The following is a 26,949-nucleotide window of genomic DNA, read 5'->3' on the forward strand; positions in this document are numbered from 1 at the left end:
GGATCCTCCTCCGATTCGCTGACCGTGCAGGTGTGGGGTGGGGGGGAAGACTTTCTTAGGTAGCACCGTCGTGAGGCCTGGGGTCATCAAGGATGAAGACAGGCGCTCATACCTGTCTCCATTCACATTTACCTGGGACCAGGGCAGGCGGGGGACCCCAGGTCATGGCTCCGGGCCCCGGCCCCCTGGCTAAAGGTCAACAGTGAGAGGATCAGATCCCCATACAGAGAGAGGAGGAAGCCACCTGTCCCTTCTGCCATCACAGTCAAGGTGAAGACTTTTGCCTGATCCTTGATCCCTGGGCCACACCTGCTGCTGTGCACACCTGGGGACCTGTCTCTGAGGCTGGCGGCAGCAGCGGTCGTGGCAGGAGGGTCCTGCATTTCTGGGCTGGTAGGCTCACACGTCCATTCATGGCTGCTGCTTTGCAGGAGGGCCACCAAGCGGTCTGACATACAGAAGGCCTTGGCAGCAGGTCTGGAACTTTCAACCCAGCAGAATCAGGTGGGGGCGTGGTAGGGTGGGTGGGTGGGAGTAATGGGTAAGTAATTTCTGGTCCCACTACAAAACTTTATTTTTGATTAGAGTACCATCTCAAATCTCTCCTACCAAAAAAAAAAAAAAAAAAAAAACTAAAAGCAAAATGCTATAACGCCACTCATTTCAAGACCTATATACATGTAAGTTGTTTTCTGTGGTTTTGTCTTTTTTTTAATTTTTTTTTGTTTTTATGATTTTTATTATTTTTTAAAATAAATTCAGTGTTCACATTTCTAGAAAGAGTTAACCCAGTTTGCGGAAACCTGCTCTGGCAGGGGGAGGCGAGCTCCTCCCCGCCCACATCGAGTCTGATTACCTGACCTGATGCTTCCAGGTGCCAAGAAAAGCAGCATCCTGAGGAAGAGTAAATACCCGCCGGCCCGGGTCCATGGGCCGCGGGGACAGTAAGCTTTCAAGAAAGCAGAGGGGAAGACTAGCTTACTGCGCAACCTTTTTAAAAAATATTCATACACTTCAACGCGCGCCTGTGGAGACGCTGGGAGAACAAGAGCTTGGAGACATCCCATCCGGGCCGTCGGGAGGTGGCGTCTTCCTGCGTCCACCCGTCCTCCGACGTCAGGGGTGCAGAGGGGGGAGAAAGTCCTGGCTCTTCGGTTGGAGGCAGGAGAACCGCCCAGCTTCCTAGTCCACGTTTGCCTTTTTCCTCTAAAACCTGTGCCGAGTCTTGGACCGCATGCACGGGAAGCACAAACGTTCGACTTGTATGCAAAAAAGGTACAAAAACAACTCGAATATAAAAGTTTTGGTAATATAAGGCCATCTGTTCAAGCCCACCTTGGAAACCTGTAACAGATATTTAAATACTACAGTGAAAAGGCATCTTAATATACTTTTTTAAAAACATCTGAAGTCATCCACTAAGATTTAAGTGTGTTTAAAAAAAAAAAAAAAAAAGATTCCCTTTGAGGGCACTTTGTCCAGTGAAGGGGGCCAGGGAGGGTTAGTGCTTCAGCCACGGGTAGGCTTCGATGGAGGCCTTGCTGCGGTCCCCATAGTCATACAGCAGCTCCTCCCCGGCCGCAATGTCACGGGACGCGATGAGGATGAGGTGAGGCACGCCGTCAATGTCGTGCAGTTTGGTCTGGCAGTTCCCACACTTGCTGTGATTGATCAGTCTCCCCAGGCGGTTCGTCTCTCGAGTGGCGTCCACACTGCGGGGGAGAGGGGGCCGCAGAGGATTGCATGGGTGAAGAGGCTTTGGAACCCAGGGAGAGGCATGTGCCAGGTGTGCTCTCGAGTCTGGGACAGTGTTGATTTATAACCGCATTTTTGGGAGAGCAGTTCAAACCCAAAAAATATTTCTAGGAGCCTGGAGAGGCTCCGGATGGGGTGTTTTTGGCAGGGGTGGGAATGCAAAAGGCTCTTTATGGAGCCCTGTGAGGCAACTGTTAAAAAAAACAAAAAACAGTTGCCTTCTAGTCCAGTCCGACTCACAGCGACTCAACAGGCAGGGACAGAGCAGAACTGTGCTCCATAGGGTTTTCAATGGCTGATTTTTCACAAGACCTTGTTTCTGAGGCACCTCGGGGCGGACTTGAACTGCCAACCTTTTTTGGTTAGCAGCTGAGCACATTAACTATTTGCACCACCCAGGGACTCCAGGCAACTTTAGAGTTTTACAAAACAAATGAACAAAAATCAGCTACTCTGCCAACTCTTCAGACAGGGATTGGACTGGACTATGGGATAGACAATGATACTGGTGAGGAGTGAGCTTTTTGGATCAAGTAGACACAGGAGACTCTGTGGGCAGCTCCTGTCTGGAGGGGAGATAGAGGGCAGAGGGGGTCAGAAGCTGGCTGAATGGACACGAAGAGAGAGAGGAGGGCAGGAGTGTGCTGTCTCATTAGTGGGAGAGCAATTAGGAGTATATAGTCAGGTGTCTATAAATTTTTGTATGAGACTCAGACTTGATTTGTAAACTTTCATTTAAAGCATAATTAAAAAAAAAAAAAAGAAATCATCAGCTACTCTGGCTGTGTGCAGAAAGGAGCGGGTGGCAATTTCCTAAGCGGCTGGGACCAAATGCCCTGAAGAGGGAAAGGCCAGATGAGTCGCCAGACAGGTTTTCACGTGACTTCTGCTTCTCGTCAGATGAGATGACACCCAGAACAGCTCCAATTCCAAATATTACAAATGGGAAGAGCTTTGGAAAAAGGTAATATGATCTAAGCAAGAACTCAACTGACACAAAGCACGGACCCTCCCTTGGGGTCAGGATGCTGTCAGGGGCTCTTGGGCTCCACAGCCTGTCCTTTCTTTTTGCCAGAAGGAGAAAGAGCCATTCAAAAGTGTTAGCAGACTTACCAGTAGGTTTTGCTCAGATACTGGAAATAGTACATGTAGCAGCCCGTGGAGGGGTCCTGGGCATACAGCGCCTCACGCTTCTTGGCGTCGGTGATCTCGATGAGGTCTCCGTGGTACTCCACCACAAACTCGCCCCGCAAGAACTGCTTGGTGGCGATCACTCCCCTGCCTTTGCCGTCGATGAGATCGATCTGCCGGGAGAGGATGAGAGAGGGGGCTGGTTAATAACAGCAAGAGATTCTGCCATGCACGGCCCGCTTCCTGGCTTCCCAGGGCTTGCCCTGCTTCATTTTAATGGCTTTACTGGGATGTGCAATAATATTCGCTCGTTTTAAGTGCACAGTTCAGTGGGTTTTAGTAACTGTATACTGTTGTGCAGCCATCACCACGGCCCAGCTTTAGGATACTTTTATCACTTCAGAAAGTTCCCTCATGCTATTTGGCAAAGCATTAATTACATCGGATCCTCAGGAAATCTGCTAGGTGGGTGCTGACCTATTTTGCAGATGAGGAGAGTGAGGCTGAGAAAAGCAGAGCCACATGTCCAAGGTCACACAAGGAAGTGGTGCGGGGGGCACTCAAATTCACGTACATGATCCATCAGTTTAGGCACCTGCCTCTCTGGGAGGGGATAGTAGGACCCAGCGTTCCGAGTTTCCCCCTTACTACAATTCACCCTCCTGTGTTTCTCCCTACTCCGTTATAAATGGAGCTGAGGAGGGTGGTCGCTTGTGGGGTTCAGGACTTATGTTCAGATCACCCTAGATGGTGGTTGGAAATTTGAAGCTTTCTGATCCAGGGGTCCCAATCCAGACCCATGTGGCCATCAATGTGGGGAATTACTCCCTTCTCTTGTGCCAACCAAATGCGTTTGAAGTGTTCCAAGGGAAAGGCAAATTTCCTGGACACTGTCATTGCCATGAGTCAGAATCGACTCGACGGCCACAAGTTTGGCTTTTTGGTTTGCCATTGCCAAGAAAAACATAGTTTAGGAAAAATTTCATAGCTTATCCTTTTAAAAAGTTTCCCCAGACATTAGGCTAAGTGAAGGAAGTCAGACACAAAAGGGTACGTATTTTATGACTGTGTTTACATGTGATGTCTGGAATAGGCAGATTTATAGACAGACAGCAAATTACAAGCTGTCAGGAGCTGGGGGGGTGTGGGAGTGGGGAGTGACTGCTTAATGGGTATGGGATTTCTGTTTGGGGGGATCAGAAAGTTCTGGAACTAGATAGGGGTAAGGGTACTTAATACTACTGAATTATATATTTTAAAATGTTTTAAACGATACGTTTTATGTTATTTGTATTGTGCCTCAATTTCAAAAACGGTTTTTATTTATGTTTTCTTCATGTTTCCTCAACAACAGTTTTAGTATTTGGCACCCAGAAAACCTGACAGAATCTGACAAGTCAGTGGCCACTGAAGGGTTAAAGCAACATGGCAGCCACTCTTAGCCACGGGCTGGAACCAGGGAAGGTTTTGGCTTGCAGCCATGGCCCAAAATGCAGTAGGCACCTGCAGCCCCTTACCTTCATTCCTTCTTCCTTTCCACTTTCAATCAACTCGTCGATTCTTTTCCTCTCTTCAGACTGGGTGGAAAGGTAAAAAAGGCAGTGTCAGCACCCTCTCCTGGGCCAATTCTGGGGAGTGTAGCACCCCCGGACCCTGGCCTTTGAGGCCGAGCACCCGGCCCCACTGAGGGACCCTTGGGGGGGTACAGTGGGTCACAGTAGGCCTCCATGACATTGGTCCCCAAAGGATGCCAGAGCCCGCAGGTCCCCCTCCTTTTCCCCATCTCCCACCTGTCGTGGACAATCTGTCACGTGGGGTTCACATGGACCAGGAGGGCTGCAGTGATGTCTCGAGGGCAGATTTTGACTTATGGGCATGTTTTGTTTGGCCCATAAAAACCAAACCAAACCCATTGCTGTCAAGTCAATTCTGACTCATAGTGACCCTATATGACAGAGTAGAACTGCCCAATTGAGTTTCCAAGGAACACCTGCTAGATTCAACTGCTGACCTTTTGGTTAGCAGCCGTAGCTCTTAACCACTATACCACCAGGGTTTCCTTGGCCCATAGGGGCTTTTGAAAAATATTTAGATTGTCGACATCTAAAAACCAGGAATCTGACTTGGTACTGAATTGGCTGGGGCTGACTAGAGGCTGCCCCCTGTAGATGGGGCATGTAAGCTCTATGTCCCTGCCACGGGCCAGCTGCTATAGATGTATACATCCCTGGGGAGTCACCGCCATGGATGAAAGAGGGCCTTCCACCTGGTAGCGTTGGCACAGCCCTGCACAGAGGGCCTGGGAGGAGTGGGCACCCCCAGTCTCGCTGTTCCTTCAGGCCACAGCTTCCTGTTACTACCTCCATCCCTGACTCAGTGCCACTGCTTGGTTGGAAGCACAGGACACTAGGGAGCAAAATGGAACTGTACCAAGACATACAGAGGCCCCAAACCAGCATGGCTCCTCAGCACGGCCCTCATGCAAACCAGGCGGCCCTCCACCCACTGCTGAGCTCACCCCCTCCCCACGTCTGACTGCCAGGACACCACCAGAGTCAGCAGAACCAGCCTGTGGCCACTCGAGACTTCCTGATCACTCTGTCCACACCTATCTGTGAGATGCCTACAGTGGGTCAGATACCATGATAGGTGCTAGAGACACAGCGGTGGGCAAGGCCAGGTCCCTGCGACCTCCAGGATGGGCTTATGGACCCTACGGAGACAGCCAATGAGCATGCCATTCGTTTTGCCCAAAGCCACCTGCTGCTCTCCAGACCCTCTGCTGGGCCACCCCTGCTCTTGCTGGACACCTGAAGCAGCCGCCTTGGGGTCCCCTGGCTTCCACTGGGCCCCTCGCCCCAGTCTGTTTTCCATACAGCAGCTGGGGCGGGGGGGGGGGACTTTTAAAAATGTAAAGAGATCATGTCACGTCCCAGTAAGTTTACGAGATAGTAAGGTGACAGTGCCGGTTACTTACTCTTGGCAAAAATAAACATGGTGATAACGTTAAGACGTTAACAATGAAGGAAGCTGGGTGAGGGGTCTACAGAAACTCTGCACTTTTTGCAACTTTCCTGTAAATCTGACGTTATTTCCAAATACAAAGTTTATTTAAATACAAAAACCAAAAGGCTTCCCATTAGCTTCCCACTGTCACTGGGATAAAATCCAACCTCCTGAGGGTGGCCTTTGAAGCTCTGCAGGGGCTGGACCCCACCTCTCCCTGCGTCTTCTCCCACCCGTGCCCTTGCTCCCACACCCCAGCCACACTGGCTGGCTCTTTCAAAAAGTCAAGCTTATTTCTGCCTCAGGACATTTGCACGTGCCAGTTGCTCTTCCTGGAACGCCCTTCCCCCAACCACGTACATGGTTTGCTTCCTCTCTCCTCACAGGCCACCTCCTTAGAGAGATTTTCTCTGACTATTGTGCCTAAAGCAGCTTTAGCCTGGCCACGCTATCAAATTACCCTGTTTTTAAAAATTAACATAGCATCACTGTCTGAAATTATCTTCTGCTTGGTCATCTTTTGTTGTTAATCTCTCCTACTTGAATGTAAGTTGCAAGCATGTGGGAGTCTGATCTTGTTTCCTGTGGACACTTCTGGCCTAGAACAGTGTCTGGCACACAGTGAGTGCTCAAAGCAACAACAACACACATACACAAAACCCACAGAAACACCTTGTGGAATAACTAGTTAATTGCCAACTGTGTAGAGTGATGTGGAGAAGTAGGTAGGCTGGGAAAGCATGTGAGTGTGAGGGTCGGTAGGTGGGCACTGCCCTTCGGGGCCTGCTATGCATGGAGAGGATGAGCTGCTGGGCCCAGCCCGGCCCGGCCACCCTGAAGGCAGAGCCAAGGAGCTTAGGTTTCATTCTGGAGGCTCTGGGGATTTGGGCGGGCAACTCTGGTTCCCTAAGGAGAATTCAGGCAGCAGCCCACAGGGCGGCCAGGAGGCAGCGTGTGTGGGAGGCAAGCAGGGTCTGTGCTGGGGAAGGAGGGACACATCTGAGACATCCGAGCTCTGGAGCTGAGCGAGGATGAAGAAACCAGGGTACTGCCACAGGCGCAGCCCCTGCCCGAGGCCAGTGGCCACCCCACTGAAGCTCCTGGGGTTCAGGGTACCTCTCCAAAGCCCACCCTGGGTTTAAATCCTATGGCCCTGTTTCCACTATCTTGCTCAGGACCTGAACCTACCCCACCCACCCTGTCTTCAGACTTAAGGTGGTGTCTGCGAAGCTTTTAATTTCAGTTTCACCCCTGGCTACCCACACCCTTCTCTTATGCCCTGCCCCACCTTGGCCCCCAGCCCAGGCCCAGTTTCTGCCAGCCCAGAAGGGCAGTCAGGTCAGCACTAAGCTCACCCTTCAGATGAGGCCCAGTGGCCCCACCCTTGGAGTGTACCTATGCAGTCAGCAAAATCCACACCCTGACAACGAACGCCGTCATCACCCAACCAACAACCCTCTCGTCCTACCAACAACCTCCTCATCCACCGAACAACCCCCCCATCTGGCCAACAGCCACCTCTGTGGCCTGACCAACAACTCCCCAGCTGATCAACAACCCCGTCACCCAACCAGCAACTCCCCATCTGACCAACAACCCCCCACCTGACCAACAACCCCGTCTCCCGACCAACAACCCTATCGGATCAACAACCCCGTCACCTAACCGATAACTCCCCATCTGACCAACAACCCCCATCTGACCAACAACCCCGTGCACCCAACCAACAACCCCGCATCTGACCAACAGCCCCCTGTCACCCAACCAACAACCCCCTCATCTGACTAACCACCCCCTTGTCATCCTGACCAGCAACCCCTTCATCACGCTATTCACTCAGTGAAGTCCGCAAATGGTGACGGGTGCCATATGGCTCTCCCTCGCAACAGGCTCCTTGTCCCTGTGACAGGGAGAGTTTTAAGTGCCTACAGACTGAGCTCTGGGGAGCAAGCGTGTGTTCCCTTCTGCTTGTCTGCTGCAAGACCGAGCACACGGCACCATACCGCACCATACTGCAGCCCCCATGCCTCTGAATAGACAAGCCTCGTTTTTTTCTTTTTAAATGAAAAAGGCATACTCAGCTGCCCTTGGACCCAGAACCCCCCACAAGCACCCTCACCAAGCCCACGGCGTTCCCTCTGTGGGCACTGTGGTGGGAGGCTTCCCGGGCTCCTCGGCCTGCTGCTCGCCTCGCCCTTCTGCCATGTCGCCTTTAAGATGACCTAGCACAGCCTCCCACTGCAGGCAAACATTTTATAACAGCTTGTTCTTGGCCGAAAGACATCGCCTTTCCAGGCAAATACATCCAAAACTTCTTTCCAGGGGAGGAGGAGGAGGAAAAGAAGGACTGCTTTTTAGTTTTGTAAATGAAGCCTCATCAATTAAAAGAAAAAGAGAGAATACTAGACCTCTGTATCTATACCAGCGGACTTAAAACTGTGGGAGGAGTCTACGTGAGGGTTGAAACACTCAAGCGTGCAAAGCAGGGGTCCCCCAACTTTTTGTGGGGGAAGCAGTCATTAGCACTGCTCTTGAGGCTTGAGACTGCTCTGGGGGTGGGGGAGTAGAGGGGCTGACCCAGAAGCCCCTGCATGGGAGGGCTGCAGGGCCAGGGCCACACCCCACCACCTGCCTTAGCACCAAGGCTGGCACCACACCTCGTTGTATCAATACTGACTGACTACTGCATAGCTCAGCCCTCCACAAACACGGCAGGAGGCAGCCGGCACAGCCCAGCTCGCCTTCCTGTCTATATTTTTCACTCAGTTCTACGTGTTCCTGGGATAGTAGCTGGGTAGGAAAGCACAGGTGAGCCTTGGTCAGTGACAACACTGGGGAAGCAATGGTGACAAGAGCTAAGTGGTGCTTACCATGTGCCAGGCATTGTTCTAAGTGGTCTGCCTGCATTAATGCATTTCATCCCCAACCAACCCGCACTGTCCCCATCTTACAGCTAGTGAAGCCGGGGCACAGGTTGCTAGCTCAGTAACATGCCCGAGGTTCTGCAACCTGTAAGCGGCAGGGCTGAGATCTGAATCCAGGCTGGTCTGGCTCCCAAGCCACGCTCTTTCCCTCACGAGACATAACACAAAATCCTCCAGAGAGCAGACAAGATAAGTCTCTGCAATAACTAGGACTTCCCAGGCTCTATCTGGACCTGCCAATGAGTCCTGAAACAGCCACCTTCTAGTAACACCTGACTTGCCATGGAACAGGCTACAGGTTACAGAGCTCCTTCACAGAGGAGCTCACGGTGACCCTGTCAGGCAAGCAGAGCAAGCCTTATGATGATTCTCACTAGCCTGGGGGAGAAAACCAAGGCCAGAGAGGCAAAGGGACTTGCCCCAGGATGACACAAACACAGTTGGGGTCTCACCTGCCAAGCATGCCCACTGGGCCACCCTGCCCCTCCAAGAGCTAGAATTAAAACCATGTGACTCCCACATGAGCCACAGTCTCATCTAGCCTGAGAACAGAAAAACTAGATGGTGCCTGGCTACCACTACTGACCATGCTGACCAGTGACACAATAGATGGTCCTGGATAGAATGGGAGAAAAAGGTGGAACAAAACTCAAACTCCCAAAAAAACGCCAGCCTTACTGGTACAGACTAGAGGAGCCCCTGATATACGTTTTAAACTTGGAACTGAAGACAAATAAAAGATTGGCTCATGAAATAAACAGTATCATCCATGAGTACCGTGCTCCTTTAAATAATGACATTTACTCTAAAACAAAGATTAGAAGCTAAGGGAGGGGAAAGGGAAGATACATTAATGGACACAGGACAAACAAAACAGAAATAATGAGAATGTTGACACATTGTGGAAAACGTAGCCAGTGTCACTGAACACTATGTACAGAAAATTGTTAAATAGAAACCTAATTTGCTATATAAACATTCACCAAAAACACAATAAAATGTTAAAAAAAGAAATCCCTGGGACTTTACCTGCAGCTCGGCTTTGCTTTTCCTGGAGCTCCTTCGGACAGGGTAGAAATCCGTGAGTTTGCGATTCTGTTGCGTTTTTCCTTGAGCTCTGGAGTGAGGAGGAGGAAGAGAAAACAAGTATTAATATGGAAAACCATGCCTGCACCTCCGAGGCTCACTGCTCCTTAGTAGGAAGCTCTGAAAAGACAATGTCACCTAAATACCTCTGTCCCCTGGGGCCTGACGGTGGCGTAGGCTCACCTGCCCCCAGGAACCTCAGACAGTGTCACAGGCAGGCTGCCCACTCTCGGTGGGGGGGAGGCTCTTACACTCGGGACCCAGGCAAGATTGAGATGCTGACAAATAATGGCATGGGTGGTGATGACACCCCTGAGCAGGCTTCCCTCAGCTCGAAGAACCACCCTGCTCTGCACGAGGACGGCTCCGGGAGTCACTTACTTTTTCCGTGGGGCCTGTTTGCCCTTGATGGGCTTCTTCAGGGTTGGCTTGGCAATGGCTGCATTGGTAGCATCACCAGACGAGGCTGGAGTTTTTGGAGGTTCTGCTGCTTCAGATTTTTGGTTTGGAAAAGGGGCCAGGGGGCCTCTCCTGGCATCTTTGATCTTTTGCTCCTCAGACTTCACGGGGCTTCGGATTGCATTCCCAGTGTTTCTCTTCTCTGTGGGCGGAGAGTGGGAAAGACATGGGCTGACTCTGTACTCTGTTGTCCAATGTCTGGACAGTTGGCACATTCTAAGACAGGCATTGAGAAGAAGAGGAGGTCCTAGGGTGTAAGGCAGCAGTACCCCCAGTCATCTCGCCTGGTGCCCACTGTGGCTGTCACGGGAGACACGCCTAACTCTCATTTTTGACCAAGACACTGGGTAGAGGATCTGGGGCTCTGTGTCTTGAAGTGGGAGAAAGGCTTGAAGCAGAAGCACCGTAGACTATGCTGCTGGCCTGAGACCTCCAGCCAGAGCACTCAGGAACTGGGCTGCAGACCCCAGAAGGAAGCTCCATTCCTAAAGAGGCCTGACAAGGGTGCTGGCTGGAGAACAGGGAGAGAGCAGAGCCTCTTCCCCAACACATAGCTGGGGAAGAAAGTTCCCTCTGGTAATGCGGTTGAGGCCCAGCGCTCACAGTGGTTCTCAGAGCTGGGTGTGTTGTGAGGTGCAGCAGGGCAGCAGGAATGGTGTGTTACTAAAAATAGTTGCAAAGTGTCAGTGTGGGTGAATATGCCATTTCTTTTTAAAGAATTTACTTTTTTGAAAAATAAATAACACATTGTGGATGAAAATGTAAAACGGTACAGCCGCTCTGGTAAATAGTCGGCCAGCTCCTCAAAAGGCTAAACATAGTTACCACATGACCCAGTAATTCTGCTCCTAGGTAGGTTCCCAAGAGATATAAAAACACGTGTCCACGCAAAAACCTGAGCAGGGCCGGTCAGAGCGGCATTACTCTCAACACCCAAAAGGTGGAAACAAGTCTAACGTCTACCGGTGGATAAATGGGTGACCAAAATGCAGTCTAGCCACACAGTGGAATCTAATTCAGCAATAAACAGGAATGAAGTTCTGACACATGGAAACATTCTGCTCAGTGAGGCAGGCCAGACACAAACGGCCTCCTGGCATATGAGCCCATTTATATGAGACATCCAGAACAGGCAAATCCATAGGGGCAGAGAGTAGACTAGTAGCTGCCGGGGGATGAACGGAAGATGGGGGAATGGAGAGTGACTGTTGATAGGTACGGGGTGTTCCTTTTGGGGTGATGAAAATGTTCGGTAACTGTATAGTGGTGATGGTTATGCACCTGTGTGAATATACTAAGATCTACTGAATTCGTACACTTCAAAATGAGGAATTTTATACTATGTGAATTATATACCTCAATAAAAAAATAAATAACTGGAAACACTTTTTAGACCATTCTCACTCCCTTGCATGCTTTCTTGTGTGAAACCAAAGGGATGAGAGGCCACCCTGGAGTGTGTGGTGCCCGTGAATGTCATCCTTCATGTCAGTCTGTGTCACAGCAGAAAGCTGAGACTCATGGACAAAGCCTGGCCCTTGGAGTCACCTCCAAAGTACATCTGACCCTGAATTCTAATAGTTGGCATTTAGTAACCCTGGGTGGCACAAATGGGTAATCACTCAGCTACTAGCTGAAAAGTTGGCAATTCAAACCCACCCAGAGGTGCCTCGGGAGACAGGCCTGGTGGTCTGCTTCTGAAAGGTCAGAGCCTTGAAAAAACCCTATGGTGCACAGTTCTACTCTGCACACACTGGGTCCCCACAAGTTGGTAAAAACTCGATGGCAACTAACAACATGAGCAAAATACATTTGTGAGCTAACTTAGGCACCTGATCACCACTTGAAACCTTTTATATTCTGCCCTGCTCCAAAGAGGACATAAGCCTGGCTGAGTGCCATTTACAGACAGCCCCCTCCCTAGTCTCTGCGTGCCAGGTGTTATGCTACGAGCTGCAGGTACAAAGGTGAGCAGGATGTGGAGCTCCCTGCCCAGGAAGATCAGCCCAGTTACAGGGCACTTCACAGAGCCCTTCTACCTCCAAGCTTTAACTGCTCTCAGTCTCCCTGCAAGGTAGGCCTCCTCCCTCTCCCAACTCTGAGAAGAGGAGGGAGGCTCAGAAAAGAGCAGCAACTCGCCCTGTTTTTATCAGCTGCCACTGAGCCGACCCCAACTCAAAGCAACCCCATTTGTGTCAGAACATAACTGTGCTCCACAGGGTTTTCAATGGCTGGTTTTTCAGAAGTAAATCACCAGGCCTTTCCACCAGTGCACTTCTCGGTGGACTCAAACCGCCAACCTTTCAGTTCGCAGCCAAGCACGTAAACCTTTGACACCACCCAGGGACTCTGTAACTTGACCAGAGCCCCCTACTTTTAAGTGGCAGAGCTAGGATTTGAACCCAAGTCTTTTGAAGACAGAATGAAATATCACCCTGTGCTCTGAGAAAATCAAGCCAAGGGCTGTCTCCTGCCCCTGATTCAGAGCTTCTCCACCCCTGTTCTCAGATCTGGCCCCGGAGGTTGGGGTAGATGATCATCACTGTTAATTCTCTGTAAATGAATATAACGATACAAGGCTTCCTTTCGTGGACTTGCTGGCAGCCAGAGGTTCTGTTTCTCTAAGCTGAGATATAATTAAGAAAGGAGCACGGTGAGTTGGGAAAGGTCACCTCCCCACGGCAACTTTACAACGGAAGACTGAGATTAAAGCAAGATTTCTAAGAAGTTTCAACCTGTGTTACTGGGGCCAGGCAGAATTTCCAACAGCCATACATTTTCTAACTTAAAATTTTAACTCCAAATCTCAGCACAGAGTATGTGGTGTCAGAGAGGGGCACTGAACACTTGAGCGGAAAGAACCTTTAGAACTGGGGTCAAGGCCAGCTTCTAACAGGGAAGGGAATTCCTTCCCCATGGTCACACATCATGTTAGCTAGGACTACAATTGCCTGGCTTTGCAGAACCTAGGCTCATTATTTCTGCACTTCTAAACTTGCTTAACTGAGGGTCAGGTGCATTACTTTTGCAACCCGCCAAGACATTTGAGCTTGCAGGATATGCTAACTCTTGTGAAAGCAGGGAGAATCAACAGGGACATGCCCTGGGACAGATCACTCTTTCCCCATATTTGTGTTTCTGGGACAGAACATGGTTCAAACAGAAAGATCTTGGATATATAACTAAACCAGTTGCTGCCAAGTCTACTGCAACTCATGGTGACCCCATGTGTGTCAGAGTAGAACTAACCTCCACAGGGTCTTCGGTGTCTGATTTTTCAGAAGTGGATTGCCAGGCCTTACTTCCGAGGCACCTCTGGGTAGATTCAAACCGCCAACCTTTCAGTTAGCAGCCGAATGCATAAACCATGTGCACTACCACAAAAAAAAAAAAACCCCAAACCCGTTGCCATGGAATAGATTCCGACTCACAACAACCCTATAGGACAGGGTAGAACTGCCCCACAGAGTGTCCAAGGAGCCTTGGTGGATTCCAACTGCCAACCTTTTGATTAGCAGCTATAGCACTTAACCACTGCGCCACCAGGGTTTCCGATGTATACTACCATGATCACCTGTAGTCAGAAAGGGACGTGTCGGCGGCTTACCCTCTCGTTTCCGGTAGGTTCCAGCTAATGATTTCCCCTGGCATTTGACTTCGTGATGTGCAACTGAGTTCTCTTCCTGAAGAGGGGACCGCATTCCAGAGCATTTGTTCGGGCTCATGTAGGTATAGATCTTCGACTGCCCGGTAAACACATTCTCCTAAAAAGACAAATATGAATTCTGAAAGAGGCTTGAAAAAGATAACAATCCCATAGCTTTTAAGGGAAGAGGAGGAAGGGAGGAGAAATCAGCACACAAACGACAAAAACAGACATCATCATCATCTTTTGAAACCTGTACTACCAGGGATGCTGCCCCCAGTCTCGATAGAGCACTGGAAGAGTTAGAATCCCACAGGCCCAGGTCAAGCGTTCCTTGGACACGTGTGGTCTCTAACTCTAGTCATTCAGGGTACGAGTGACCAACCAGAGAACCAGCTGTACACAAGGGTGTATAGGCAGGAGACAACCTACCAGCAACAGGGTGGCCACGATTAACCAGGGCAAACAAACTAGGAGTCTGAAGGGCGGGGCTGTGTGTAGGAGTTAACTCCCCCTGTTTCAGCCAGCCAACCACTTCTTGGTCCCCAGGCCAGCTGGCGCGGCTTGTCAGTATGGCCTGAGCCTTCTGTGTGCCCAAGCCCGCCCCTGTCAAATCACTGTGCCACCAGGCAGCCTCCCAGGACTGCGGTTGGGGAATTTTCTGAGTGACTGGGGGGGAGGAGGCTAAGGAAAGAGAGCCTCCCGCCAGCGCACTTGGGGCGGTCACCCTACTGCAAACCACACCTTGGCGTTAATAAAAGAGTGGGCAGTCCAGTGGGGCGGTGCAGGTCACCACTGGAGTCTCTGGGGGTGGGGCCTCTCTGCTGAGTAAGCTCCAGACAGGAGGAAGGCGTCCCCAGAAACAATGCCAGAGCCTTTCGGAAGAACTTGGGAACCATGAAACGCCCAGCTGGCGTGGCCACCACCTCCCTGAGAGCCTCGGGCAGGGGCCGCATACCCTGGGAGGGAAACCACCTCCGGGGATGCTGGGTTGTGGGGTGTGGAGATGGCATAAAGACAGTCAAACTTTTTTCCAGGTCAAATGCCGCCGCGGCCCAGGGGCCAGGCTCATGGCGGAGCCCTGAGAACACCGCTACCCGACAGGCGGCAGAAAGGGAAGCTGCCAGGGCCGGGCGCCCCGCCCAGGGCGCGCAGGGGATCCCAGGGGGCACCCACGTGCTCGCGGCCCAGTCCCGGCGGGCGGTCTGGCGGGGCGCTCGGCGCTGGGAGTGAGTACGGGGAGGTGCCTGCTTACCCCGTCGGTGCGGGGCCTCCCCGGGCCCCTCCGCTCCACCATCTCCGGGCCCGGGGCCGTCGCTGCCACCGCCGCCGCCGCCGCCGCCTCCACCGCGCGGGGCTTGGACATCTTCCTGCCTGGAGAGGGGGACCCGGGGGAAGCGGGGGAGGGGGCGCTCAGGGCGCGGCGGCGCGGGGAGCGGGGCCGCGCGGGCCGGGCGGTTCCGCCGCAGCCATGTTCCGAGGGCCCGGCGGTGGTGGGCCGCGCGCGCCGCTCGGGGGCCGGGGGCCGGGCCGGGGCCCGAGCCGACCTCCCGCCGCCCGGCCCGGCCGGGCCCCGCGCGCCGCCCGTCCCCCGCGCGGCCGGGCCCGACACACCCACCTGCAGCCCGGCCAGGCCCATGGCGGCGCGCCCCGCGCCCTCGCCGCCGCGGCCCGGCCACCAACGCTGGCGCTGCCGCTGCTGCTGCTGCTGCCGCCGCCACCAGCGCCGCCGCGGCGCCCCGGGGAAGGGCCGGCGGCGCCCCACGGCGCCCCCTTCCCCCATGGCCTGCGAGGAGGCCCGGCACAGCGCCGCGGCACCCGCCGGCCGGCTCGGAGGACGCAGGCAAGAGACGCGGGCGCGTCCTCGCCGCCCGCCGTCCGCGCCCGGCCGAGGGGGTGGCGGGGCGGTGTCCGGGCCGGGAGGGAGGGCGGGGCGCGGCCGGCCGCAGCAAATCCCCGCTCGGGCGCGCCCCTCGTGCCGCACCCCAGCCACTCCGGGAGCAGGGGTGGGACACATAGTAATGACAGCCCAGCTCCGGTCTCCCGGCTCCGCCTCCACCCACTCCGCCGCAGTTTTGGGAACGAGGTCCGTGCCAGGCGCCAGCGGCAGCGGTGAGCGGGCCGCCCCCCCCCCCACGCCCCATGTGCCCAGAGCTGTGCTCCCGGAGTGTTTGTATAGGCACTTGACCCTCCCCAAAGCCCAGGGGCCTCAGGTCCTCTCGGATGGCCCTTTAAAATGGGGATTCTGAGAAGTAATGGGGCCAAGCGTCACACCCAGGGGGTCTGGCTCCCCAGCCCTGACCCCTCCAGGGCCCCGAGGAGACAGAGCCAGAGGCTGGCTGCCAACACAAGTTTGCTGCCTGCTTTTCGTGCTTAAGTTACCACCTCCTTGCCTCACAACGGCCCTCTGAAGGTAGACACCACAGATGGGGAGACTGAGGCTCAGAAAAGCGAGGAGCTTGGCCAAATGGATTTCCAGACCAGGGAAACTGACCCCAGAGCCTGCATACCTAACTACTACCGCTCCGTTAAAGATGAGGGAATTGAGGTTGGGAGGGGCAAATGCCGTTGCGGAAGGGTTTAGCAGGTCACTTGATTCTCCTGCCCCCATGAGAAAATGTCCTGGTAGACAGGGATTCCAGGCTTTCTGGTGGCTGGCTCAGCATTCCAGCCTGGCCTGCGCCACTGAGCTCCAGCCATTGCGGTGTGAGGGCCCTTGGCCAAAGATTTGCTGCATTTGTGCAGAGTCATAGATGCAAACAAGACACCTTGGGCCGTTGGCTCCTGCTGCCTGGGTCCTGGCTTGGGGGCAGAGACTGAGTTTCTCTCCCTGCATTTATGCCGGAGGTCTTTGTGACCCCGGCCAAATCACTCCCCCATTCTGGGCCTCTGTGTCCTCATGGGTAAAAACCAAGAAACTAGAATTCCATAGCCTCCCTAGGCACCTGCCAACACCCACAGATTAGAAAAAAGGGGCTTTCCCTTTAAGAGCTGCCGCCCTACCTTGCCTCCCCATAAAAAAGAAGGGATAATACTGAGTAGGTTTAAAGGATAGGTCAGTGCCTCCCAAGTCAGCTCATGCTTTCTCATCCTTCCTACCAGGCCTGGGGACACTCCCCACCCTTCGACCACCACCCCAACCACTGACTCTAGGGGGCTAGGAAACTCTGCCCATGGCCTCCAAAGAGCCCACCACACTTGAATTCTCAGGAGGCCATCCAGAGGGTTAAAGAGGATTCTAGAGTGACACTCTGACAGCTACCGGAGCCCTCTGAAACAGCATTTTCTACACCTGCAAAGCAGAGCATTGATGCCAAACTACCATGGGAATCATGGTTTTGAAGCAGGATACAGCCACACAGAGCGTCTTGTCTACTTAACATAGTATTTTAACATCACCTCCTCCCATACGCTCGTGGCCTTAGCTTTCTCTGCATCTCAGCCCCCAAATGCTGGGGATACATTAAAATATAAGTCTAGTACCTATTCCCCTTGTCTCTGCAGCTCCAGCTTCTGGAAGATGTAAATACGAATCATTCAGTATAAATTTCAAAGCAGTCCTTCCTTTCTCTGCATGTGAGGTGTTTACATGCACATAACGAACACACTGATCAACAAACACACTGATCAACAAATAAAACGAAAACTCTTAATATCCCCCAGAAATATAATTCAACAAGAATTCTAATAGCTAACCCTTATTAAATGCTTACTACCTGTTAGCCCTGTACTAATGCGCTGTTTGATTTAATTTGATTCAGTCCTCCCAACAACTTACAAAACTGGTACTATTAGTCCTAATTTACAGATGTGGAAATTGAGGCTCAGGTTCTGCCACGTGAGGGTACCTAACCATAAAGAAGATATATTGCTTTCCTCGAATTCAGAAACTAAAGTACAATTCATTCATTCAACAATCATTTATTAAATAGCTACTTTGTTCCAGCAGTGAACCTAACAGAGACAGATGGGGCACATGGAGGCAGAAGGGTCAGTAGGGCCTGTAGGCCATGGTGAAGACTGTGGACTTAATCCTAAGAGCAATGGGGAAGCCTGGTGGGGTGGAGGGAGTAGGGAAGGTCACATGTAAAAATCTGTGTTCTTGGGGACCACTGAGGGATAATGAACTGGAAATGGTAAAAGTGAAAGGAGGGAGGCCAGTTAGGGGGCCATTCGACAGTGACAGTAGACATGGCAAAAAGCAGAAGTAGACAGGCTCATCCTCCTCACACTAATATATTCAAGCTTGTAAATATTTGCATGTTTATAAAACTTCAAAACCAGAGAGGAGATGCCTAGATGTGAACATTTTGTTCATGTGACCCAGCGAGGCTCTCAGAGTAAACTGCAAGTTAGGAATAAATTCCGCTTTTCGAGAAGAAAAAGACTAACCCCTCATTTATCTGAGGTATTTGAAATGATTGAATCTTTATGATTCTAAATGCCCAATTTAATAGTTTGTCAGAGTCATGCTGCCTAAGAAACAAGTAACTTCTAATTTCCAGGCCAAATAACATGGCAAGAAGGGTGATTGGTAGGCGTGTCACGGTTGAAGCTGGGAAAACACTGATCTTTGCTTTGGCTAAGTAAAGGAGGACGAGTGGGGCAACAATGACACAGCATGGCTAGATTCTGGGCAGTGACTCTGGACTTAAGCTTCCACCTCTGAAAAATGGCAATAACAATTTGTAAAGGTTAACTGAAAATTCTTTACGGTAAAGTGCCCTCAATGATCATTATTATTTGTTCATATTTTAAGTATTTGAGTGATAAAGTGGCTAGTTCTTTTCCCCCACAGATGAATTAAAACAACTTTTTTTTTTTTTTTTAATGCCAAAACCTCCAGAAAACCCACTACCATGGAGTCATTTCTGACTCAGCGACGCTATAGGGTTTCCAAGGTTATAAATCTTTAGAGAAGCAGACTGCCGTATCTTTCTCCTGTGGAGCAGCTGGTGGTTTCCAACCGCTGACCTTTCGGTTAGCAGTCGAGTGCTTTAACCACTGCATCACCAGGGCTCCTGAAATAGGCAGTTGAAATGATTTTGCTGTGATGGGGAAAACGAACCAGGGAAGCATAACTTTATTACAGTTCGTCACATATTATTAAATATACTCTTAGGTGCTTTACACTTTTCTGAGGAAAACTATTAGTCTTCATTTGCTCTGTGGGGCTTGGGTTCTGAACTCCTCAACCTAAATTTCACTATGCTTCATTTATTCGTCAGTCGTCTGGGGAGTTTTGTCCCCAAAGCCCCTAAAGGGATGATGGGAAAATAAATGATGCAACTGCATGCTGGACCAAGAAACAAAGGGGCCCAATAAATATTTCAATGAATCAGTTTTATTCATTATCATTGTTATAGCCAGCATACTGTACTCAAATTCCTATGAACACGAGATGTCTTGGCATTGTGAGAAAAATGTAAAACCATAACTTATCAAAAATAATAATTCTACTCAACCCTCCCGCTCCAGTTTTTGCCCCTTTAGCACAAAAGAGGCACAGTGGCTGTAAATGATCCCCGTTGGAGATCAATTTGCCGCATAACGTGGGTTTGACTGTCCTGGCAGCAAACTAAGTGTGCAGAGGACTTGCGGGACGGACACCGCCTTCTGCGGTTGCACAAGCCGGCCCAAGGCATCTCCCGAGGACGGGAGTCCTGACCAGCTACGGGGCGAGGGCCGCTCCGGGAGGTACCAGGGACCCCTCTTCCCCTAAAGTGGGCCAGCGATTGTGCCGGGCCCCCGCCCGGGCGCGCAGAGCTGACTCAGGGCGCTCCCCAGAATGTAGGTTACCGCTCTGGCACCTGCAGCCCCCTCTTGGCCGCTCAGAAAGAGCCCTCGTCTCTGGGGTCACCCCCTCTCCCACCCAGACAGATCCCCAAAGTGGGCGAAGTCTCACCCCGTCCTCTGTATTAATAGTAATTATTTCCCGGAGGCGCCGGGCGCTTCAGTTTCCAAAGCGCTCTGACATATGGATCCGCTGTCTTTGGAGAGGGGAAACCACGGGAGGGCAGTGGGAGGGGCTTCTGGGCGCGGGGCCAGGGGCCGGGGCGGGGTGGGCTCCGCGTCAGCCCCTCCCCCGCCCGCTCCCGCGCTCCGCCCGTCCCGCCCGCAGGAGGGCGCATCCCGCCGCCGCTCGGCCTCCCAGCCCCGGTCCAGCGCGACCCCGCCCGGCGCCCGGGCGCCGCTGCCCTGGCCAAATACCTCTAGCCATGGTCCCGCTCTGTCACCGCCTGGGATCTCCCGGGAAACGGAGCTTTCGAAAAAAGTTGCAACAACTGTAGCCAACTGCTCGGCGGAGATAGCTCTGCTGGCACTGATTGGTGCTGCCACCCGCCTCTCCGAAGACTGGCCGCCGTGATAGGCGAGCTCAGAGAAAAGCCCGCCTTTGTCCCCGCCTCCGGAGGCGGGGCGAGCGGCCGCACTTTCTACAAACGCTTTCGGGACAGGTCCCAGCGGAGGAGGTGGGAGGGGGTTTAAATTTTACCGTCTCCTGGCGCTGATTGGCTGGGGTGGAGGGACACCCGGGCTGCCATTGGGAGGCCCCAGACTCCTCCCCTCCCGTGGCCGAAGCTCCGCCTCCGGGGGTTTAGTCACGCGGCTGACGGCCAGGGCTCAGGACGGGATCTGGGGCTTCCGGTTTCTTTCCTGCTTGACCGGAACCCGACCTTTGACCGCTTGACCTCCCCCTGTGACCTGGGAAGCCTGGCTCTTGTAGCAGATTGGCATCTTCGGCACTTTCATTCTTCCAGCAGTTTGATCCATTCATTCCTAGGTTTGAAAGGTTTATTGAAAGAGACTCTCCTTCCAGTATCCAAAACCCACTCGTGCTACTCCTAACTGGGTCAGTAGGTGAAAGTCCTAGAACTTCAAAGAGCCTAACCCAACACATCCACCCATTTTACAGATGGGAAGACAGAGGATCAAAGGGAACAGGTAACATTTGCTGCCCATGGTCACCCAGCAATTTAACAGCAGAGCCTAGATCTGTCTCTTCACTGTTAGTCCACCGCAGGGCTACCTGAACTCCATGGAAGCAACTCTGCACAGTTCCCATCCATTGGAGCCTTGGACAGGTGTCCTGTATTTTCTCTGCTTTGAACAATGCAAAAGTATCTCGTTAACAGCTCTTTCCTGGGGGCCCCTTCTGGGGATGTGGGAAGAGGTCCCTATCCATTCTCTCTTTGGTTCCCAAGGAGATTTCAGAGACCCTACCATTGCCCAAGGAGCCCTGGTGGCACAGTGGTTATGCATTTTGCTGCTAACCGAAAGGTCAGCGATTCAACCCCACCAGCCCACTCCCCTGGAGAAAGATGTGGCAGTCTATTTCTGCAAAGATTTATAGCCTTGGAAGCCAATGGGGTAGTTTTCTACTCTGTTCTATAGGGGTCGCTATAAGTCAAAAACAACTCGATGGCAATGGGCTTTTTGGTACCATTGCCCAAGGAGACCTTGTTGAATGGTGCCATTGGTTCTGACTCATAGTGACCGTATGTACAACAGAATGAAACACTGCCTGGTCCTGCGCCATCCTCACAATCATTGCTCTGTTTAAGCCCATTGTCACAGCCACTGTGTCAACCCATCTCCTTGAGGGTCTTCCTGTTTTTAGCTGACCCTCTACCTAGTGCTGCTATAACAGAAACACCACAAGTGGATGGCTTTAACAAACAAGTTTATTCTTTCACAGTTTAGGAGGCTAGAAGTGTGAAATTCAGACTCCAGCTCCCAGAGAAGGCTTTCTCTCTTGTTTTGGTTCTCGGGGAATGTCCTTGTCATCAATTTTCCCCTGGTCTAGAAGCTTCTTAACACAGAAATCTAGAGTCCAAAGGACGTGCTCTGCTATTGTGGCCCTATTTTCTTGGTAGCATGAGGGCCCTCTCTTTCTGCCTATTTCTCTCTTGTAAGATAAAAGGTGATGCAGGCCACACCCCAGGGAAACTCCCTTTAGGTCAGATCAGGGCTGTGACCTGAGTAAAGGTGTTGCATCCTACCCTAATCCTCTTTAACATACCTAATCTTGCCTCATTAACCGCAGGCAGAAATTAGGATTTACAACACATAGGACAATTACATCGGATCACAAAATCGAGGGTAACCACACAATACTGGGAATCATGGCCTGGGCAAGCTGACACATATTTTTGGAGGACACGATTCAATTCATGATACCAGGCAGGAAGTCCTTCTCCAGAGACATTCCTTCCTGATAACACGTCCAAAGTACACAAGACCAAGTCTTGCCATCCTCACTTCCAAGGATTCTGGCTATACTTCTTCTAAGACATTTGTTCATTCTTCTGGCAATCCATGGTATATTCGATATCCTTTACCAACACCATAACTGAAAGGCATCGATTCTTCCTCAGTCTTCCTTATTCATTGTCCAGCTTTCGCATGCATATGAGGCAAATGAAAATATCATGACTTGGATCAGGTGCACTTTAGTCCTCAAAGTGACATCTTTGCTTTTTAACACTTTAAAGAGGTCTTTTGCAGCAGATCTGCCCAATGCAATATGGCATTTGATTTCTTGATTGCTGCTTCTATGGGGAATTGTTTGTGGATCCAAGTAAAATGATATCCTTGACTTCAGTCTTTTCTCCGTTTATCATGACGTTGCTTATTGGTCCAGTTGTGAGGATTTGTGTTGTCTTTATACAGACCGAAGGCCGTAGTTTTTGATCTTCATCAGTAAGTGCTTCAAGTCCTATTCGCTTTCGGCAAGATTGTGTCATCTGCATATTGCAGGTTGTTAATGAGTGTTCCTCCAAACCTGATGCCCTGTTCTTCATATAGTCCAGCTTCTCAGATTATGTACTCAGTATACAGATTGAATAACTGGTGAAAGGATACAACCCTGGCACACACCTTTCCTGACTTTAAACCATGAAGTATTCCCTTGTTCTGTTCAAATGACTTCCACTTGGTCTATGTAGAGGTTCCACGTGAGCACAATTAAGTGTTCTGGAATTCCCATTCTTCGCAATGTTATCCATAATTTGTTAGGATCCACACAGTCAAATGCCTTTGCATAGTCAATAAAACACAGGTAAACATCTTTCTGGTATTTTCTGCTTTCACCAAGATTCCTCTGACATCAGAGCTGATTCAGGAGTACCTGAGTGGTCCAAATAGTTAAGCACTCAGCTACTAACTGAAAGGCTGGCCATTTGAGTCCACCCAGAGGTGCCTGGGATGAAAGTCCTGGGGATTTAGGTTGGAAAAATCACAACCATTGAAAATCTTGTGGAGCACAGTTCTCCTTTGACACAACAGGGTTGCAATTAGTTGGGATTGACTCAATGGCAGCTGGTTTTAGAGTCCCTGGTTGGTACAAAATTTGGGGGTTTGAGTCCACCCAGAGGTGCCTCAGAAGAAAGGCCAAGTGATCTGCTTGTGAAAATCAACCATTCAAAACCCCAAGGAGCACAGTTCTCCTCTGACAAACATGGGGTTGTCATGAGTCAAAACCAATTCTCTGACAACTGGTTTGCTGGTTACCATTGCTCAAGGACCCTCCCTTAGCACCAGGAGACCAAAAATAAGTTGATGTATATGAAAGTATTTGGAAAAGTAGAAAGGGACATCTCCGTCACTGACTCACTGGCTCACTGACTACATGTGTGGCCTTTGGCATATCATTTCAGGTTTCTGGCCCTCCGCTTACCCAGCTGTCAAATGATGGAACTGGGCTGTGAGTGCTAAGGTTCCTTCCAGCTTCATAGTCTAATAAAGGCATGGAGGTTTTTACTTTTTCTAAAATTCATTCATTCAGCACATTTATTGAGCTATTTGCCTGGCACTGTTCTGGTCCCCAAGAGATACAGGAATGAATAAGACATATATTCCCCATGTGTTTTACGGAAGAAACAAACAAGAAACTTTTTTTTTTTTTTTACACGCATAACTTATTTATTTATTCTATTATTTTTTCAATACTTTATTGTGCTTCTGGTGAAGGTTTACACAGCAGTTTAGGTACCTACATAACAAGTTCTTCCCAAGTTGTTCAGTGACAGTGGTTATATTCTTTACAATGCGTGAGTATTCTCAGTATTTCCATTATGATCATTTTGTTTCCATTAGTTTCCCTGCCCCACTACATCCTCATATTTGTTTTAAAGTTATTGTTGATCATTTGGCCTAAGATAGGTGATCTTTAAAAAAGCGTACAGTACTTACCAAAACCAAACCCACTGCTGTCAAGTTGACTCCGACTCATGGGCCCTTTAGGACAGAGTAGAACTGCCCCATAGAGTTTCCAAGGAGTGCCTGGTGGATTTGAACTGCTGACCTTTTGGTGAGCAGCCGTAGCACTTAACCATTACACCACCAGGGTTTCCACAGTACTTATGGGTGATATAGTTTTGTGAGCTAATCTGTTATTTAGCTACAGGATGACCTCAGAGGGTTAGTGTCAGTTCAAAGTTTAAAGGGTATCTCAGGAAGAAACAATTTTTTTCAATTATAATTTTAAGCAGTGATTAATGCCATGAAGACAATTTCAGTGGGCATTTTACAGAGCATCAGTAGGGAGAGGTGTCAGAGAAATCCTCTTTGCAGTGGTGGCTTTAAGCTATCCCCTAAATAACGGAACATCTAGGTAGAGGAAACAGCAAGTTGTAATGCCTAGAGGTGGGAATAAGCTTGGTGTGCTCGGGAAATACAAAGAAACCCAGTGTGACTGGAATTGAATACATGATGGGGAGAATGGAGGGGATCAAGGTGGAAAGGTAGGCAGGGGCTAGATCATATAGAACCTTGAAAGCTGTGCTGGTCTCTCAACTCCAAATCCACTTTTCTCTACCCTGCTCTGTGATGTTGGGTCTGCAAATCCCGTTGCACCTTTGTCAGCTGGTTCCTCTTAGGTTTGCTCAATAGGAAGTGATACAGGGAGACTGGAAGGCAGGAGGAGGAGAAGGGATTTGCTCATGCAATGGGTTTTTTTCTGTTGACTTACTATTGCTGTCATGGTCACTCCATCATTGGCATTCTGCTTCTGGCAGCAGCATTTGGTTCAGTCTCCAGGTTCCTGACAACTTCAGTTTCTTCGTCATTTATCATGATGCTGTTTATTGGAGATGTCAAGGATTTCATTCTTGTTGGATCAACAATCAACGCCCATGGAAGAGGCAGTCAAAAAATCAAACGCCATACTGCGTTGGGCAAATCTGCTGCAAAAGACCTCTTTAAAGTGTTAAAAAGCAAAGACGTCACCTTGAAGACTAAAGTGCACCTGACCCAAGCCATTGTATTTTCAATTGCCTCATATGCATGTAAAAGCTGGACAATGATACAGGAAGACTGAAGAATTGGTGCCTTTGAATTATGGCGTTGGCAGAGGATATTGACTGTACCATGGACTGCCAGATGAACAAATCTGTCTTGGAAGAAGTGTAGCTAGAACGTCCTTAGACATGGGGATGGTGAAACTTCTCTTACTTACCTTGGAAGTGACATTAAGAGGGACCAATTACTGAAGAAGGACATCATGCTTGGTAGAGGGTCAGTAAAAAAGAGGAAGACCTTCAGCAAGATGGATTGACACAGTGGCTGCAACGAACATATAGATACAAACATAGCAATGACTTTGAGGATGGTGCAGGGCCAGGCAAAGTTTTGGTCTGTTGTACATGGGGTTGCTATGAGTTGGAGCCTACTGGATGGCACCTAACAACCATCACCACCGGATTCTTCCCACACTCCCAGAACCAGCTTCAGTGTGTTCCCTCAGAAATAGCCACAGTAGCCGCTCTTTAGAGGTCCGAGCTCAGCTTTGTGGGGCTCTTTACTAAGCGCTTGAAAGACTAACACCTGCCTCATGGCAGCTTCCTTGTAAATGAAAGAACCAGTGCTCCAGGGCTCCTCCTCTGGTTTCCCTAGGTTTGATTATTCAAGTTCTCTTTGTTCTCCAGCCTTAGAGGTGGTAGCTACTTCCTGTGGTTCTTTTTTGTGTTACTTCAATGTTCCTTTTATGCTTTTTCAGTCCTCCACCACCTGCTTAATTAGGTGTGACCAAGTTGATTTTTGACTCAGCGACCCTGTGTGAAGAGTAGAACTGCCCCATAGGGTTTTCTAGGCTGTAATCTTTATGGGAGCAGATGCCATTTCTTTCTCCCATGAAGCAGCAGGGTGGGTTTGAACCAACAGCCTTCCAGCTAACAGCCAAGTGCATAAGGGTTGGGCCACCAGGGCTCCTTCTGTATACACATATTTAAAGACATAAACTCCCCGTCTATATATGTAAATATGTATGTACGTATTAAAAAAAATACAGTTGCCATCAAAACAATTCTGACTCATGGTGACCCCATGTGTGTTTCAGTACAACTGTGCTCCATATGGTTTTCAATGGGTGATTTTTCAGTAGAATCCCAGGCCTTTCTTCTGAGGACCCTGTGGGTGGAATCAAACCTCCAACCTTTCGGTTAGCAGCTGAGTGTGTTGACTGTACCACCAGGAATGCCATAGTATATGTGTATACATACAACACACACACGCATATATAAATTCTCTTATATATATATTACACACACATATATGACTTTTATGCTTGATGAGCCTTTTTTCTAATCTGTCAAGTGGTTATATTTCTTTTCTCCCCACATTCCCTAAGAAAAATTATTACATTTCAACTAGTTATACAATTGATTGGGGATTCCTTACAGTTTTAAAAATTATTTTTTTAATTAAAAAGCAAAAGGAAAACGTATATATTGACAAAGGTGTTCTTTTGTTTTGACACAGCACAGCTGAAGCTGCTTAATTTAAAATGTGGCTTTCTTGTCTTTTTTCTGTGTGGGCTCCTGTTTTGTTTTGATAGACCTTCAATTTGTGAGTCTGAAGTGATGAACATTATCTCGTTCCTCAGAGATGTTGCAGTGTTGCACTGCTTTTTTATGGCCTTTCTTGCCATGGTCTTGTAACTCCCAT

The 26,949-nt window shown here is 50.2% G+C and overlaps 1 protein-coding gene across 5 annotated transcripts; it reads right to left on the reverse strand.

Moving 5' to 3' along the window:
• Nucleotides 1-1,437: 1,437 nt before the first annotated feature.
• On the reverse strand, nucleotides 1,438-20,368 carry KMT5A (lysine methyltransferase 5A). 5 transcript variants are annotated; one of them, XM_049866372.1, is made up of 8 exons: nucleotides 20,218-20,368; nucleotides 15,263-15,381; nucleotides 13,969-14,125; nucleotides 10,284-10,503; nucleotides 9,846-9,933; nucleotides 4,404-4,463; nucleotides 2,869-3,059; nucleotides 1,438-1,712 (listed from the first exon to the last, which is right to left on the reverse strand). In XM_049866372.1, the coding sequence occupies exons 1-8, from the start codon at nucleotides 20,225-20,227 to the stop codon at nucleotides 1,502-1,504; spliced, it is 1,056 nt and encodes a 351-aa protein (XP_049722329.1). In that variant the 5' UTR covers nucleotides 20,228-20,368; the 3' UTR covers nucleotides 1,438-1,501. The 5 variants fall into 5 exon arrangements, with proteins under 5 accessions (XP_049722329.1, XP_049722333.1, XP_049722332.1 ...); XM_049866376.1 differs by lacking the exon at nucleotides 20,218-20,368 and adding an exon at nucleotides 15,626-15,713; XM_049866375.1 differs by lacking the exon at nucleotides 15,263-15,381 and having other exon boundaries at nucleotides 20,218-20,365.
• Between the last annotated feature and the right edge of the window lie 6,581 nt (nucleotides 20,369-26,949).

The sequence above is a fragment of the Elephas maximus genome, chromosome 22 (assembly GCF_024166365.1).
Source record: "Elephas maximus indicus isolate mEleMax1 chromosome 22, mEleMax1 primary haplotype, whole genome shotgun sequence".
Taxonomy (NCBI): Eukaryota; Metazoa; Chordata; class Mammalia; order Proboscidea; family Elephantidae; genus Elephas; species Elephas maximus.

What these genes read in the sequence shown, in the direction of transcription:
- KMT5A (XM_049866371.1), bottom strand. Translation starts at nt 15,790, where the DNA reads ATGGGGGAAGGGGGCGCCGTGGGGCGCCGCCGGCCCTTCCCCGGGGCG. An exon ending in TGGGCCTGGCCGGGCTGCAG is followed by an intron (nt 14,126 to 15,625) that starts GTGGGTGTGTCG and finishes TTGTCTTTTTAG; the next exon opens with GAGAATGTGTTTACCGGGCA. An exon ending in AAACAGGCCCCACGGAAAAA is followed by an intron (nt 9,934 to 10,283) that starts GTAAGTGACTCC and finishes TCCTCACTCCAG; the next exon opens with AGCTCAAGGAAAAACGCAAC.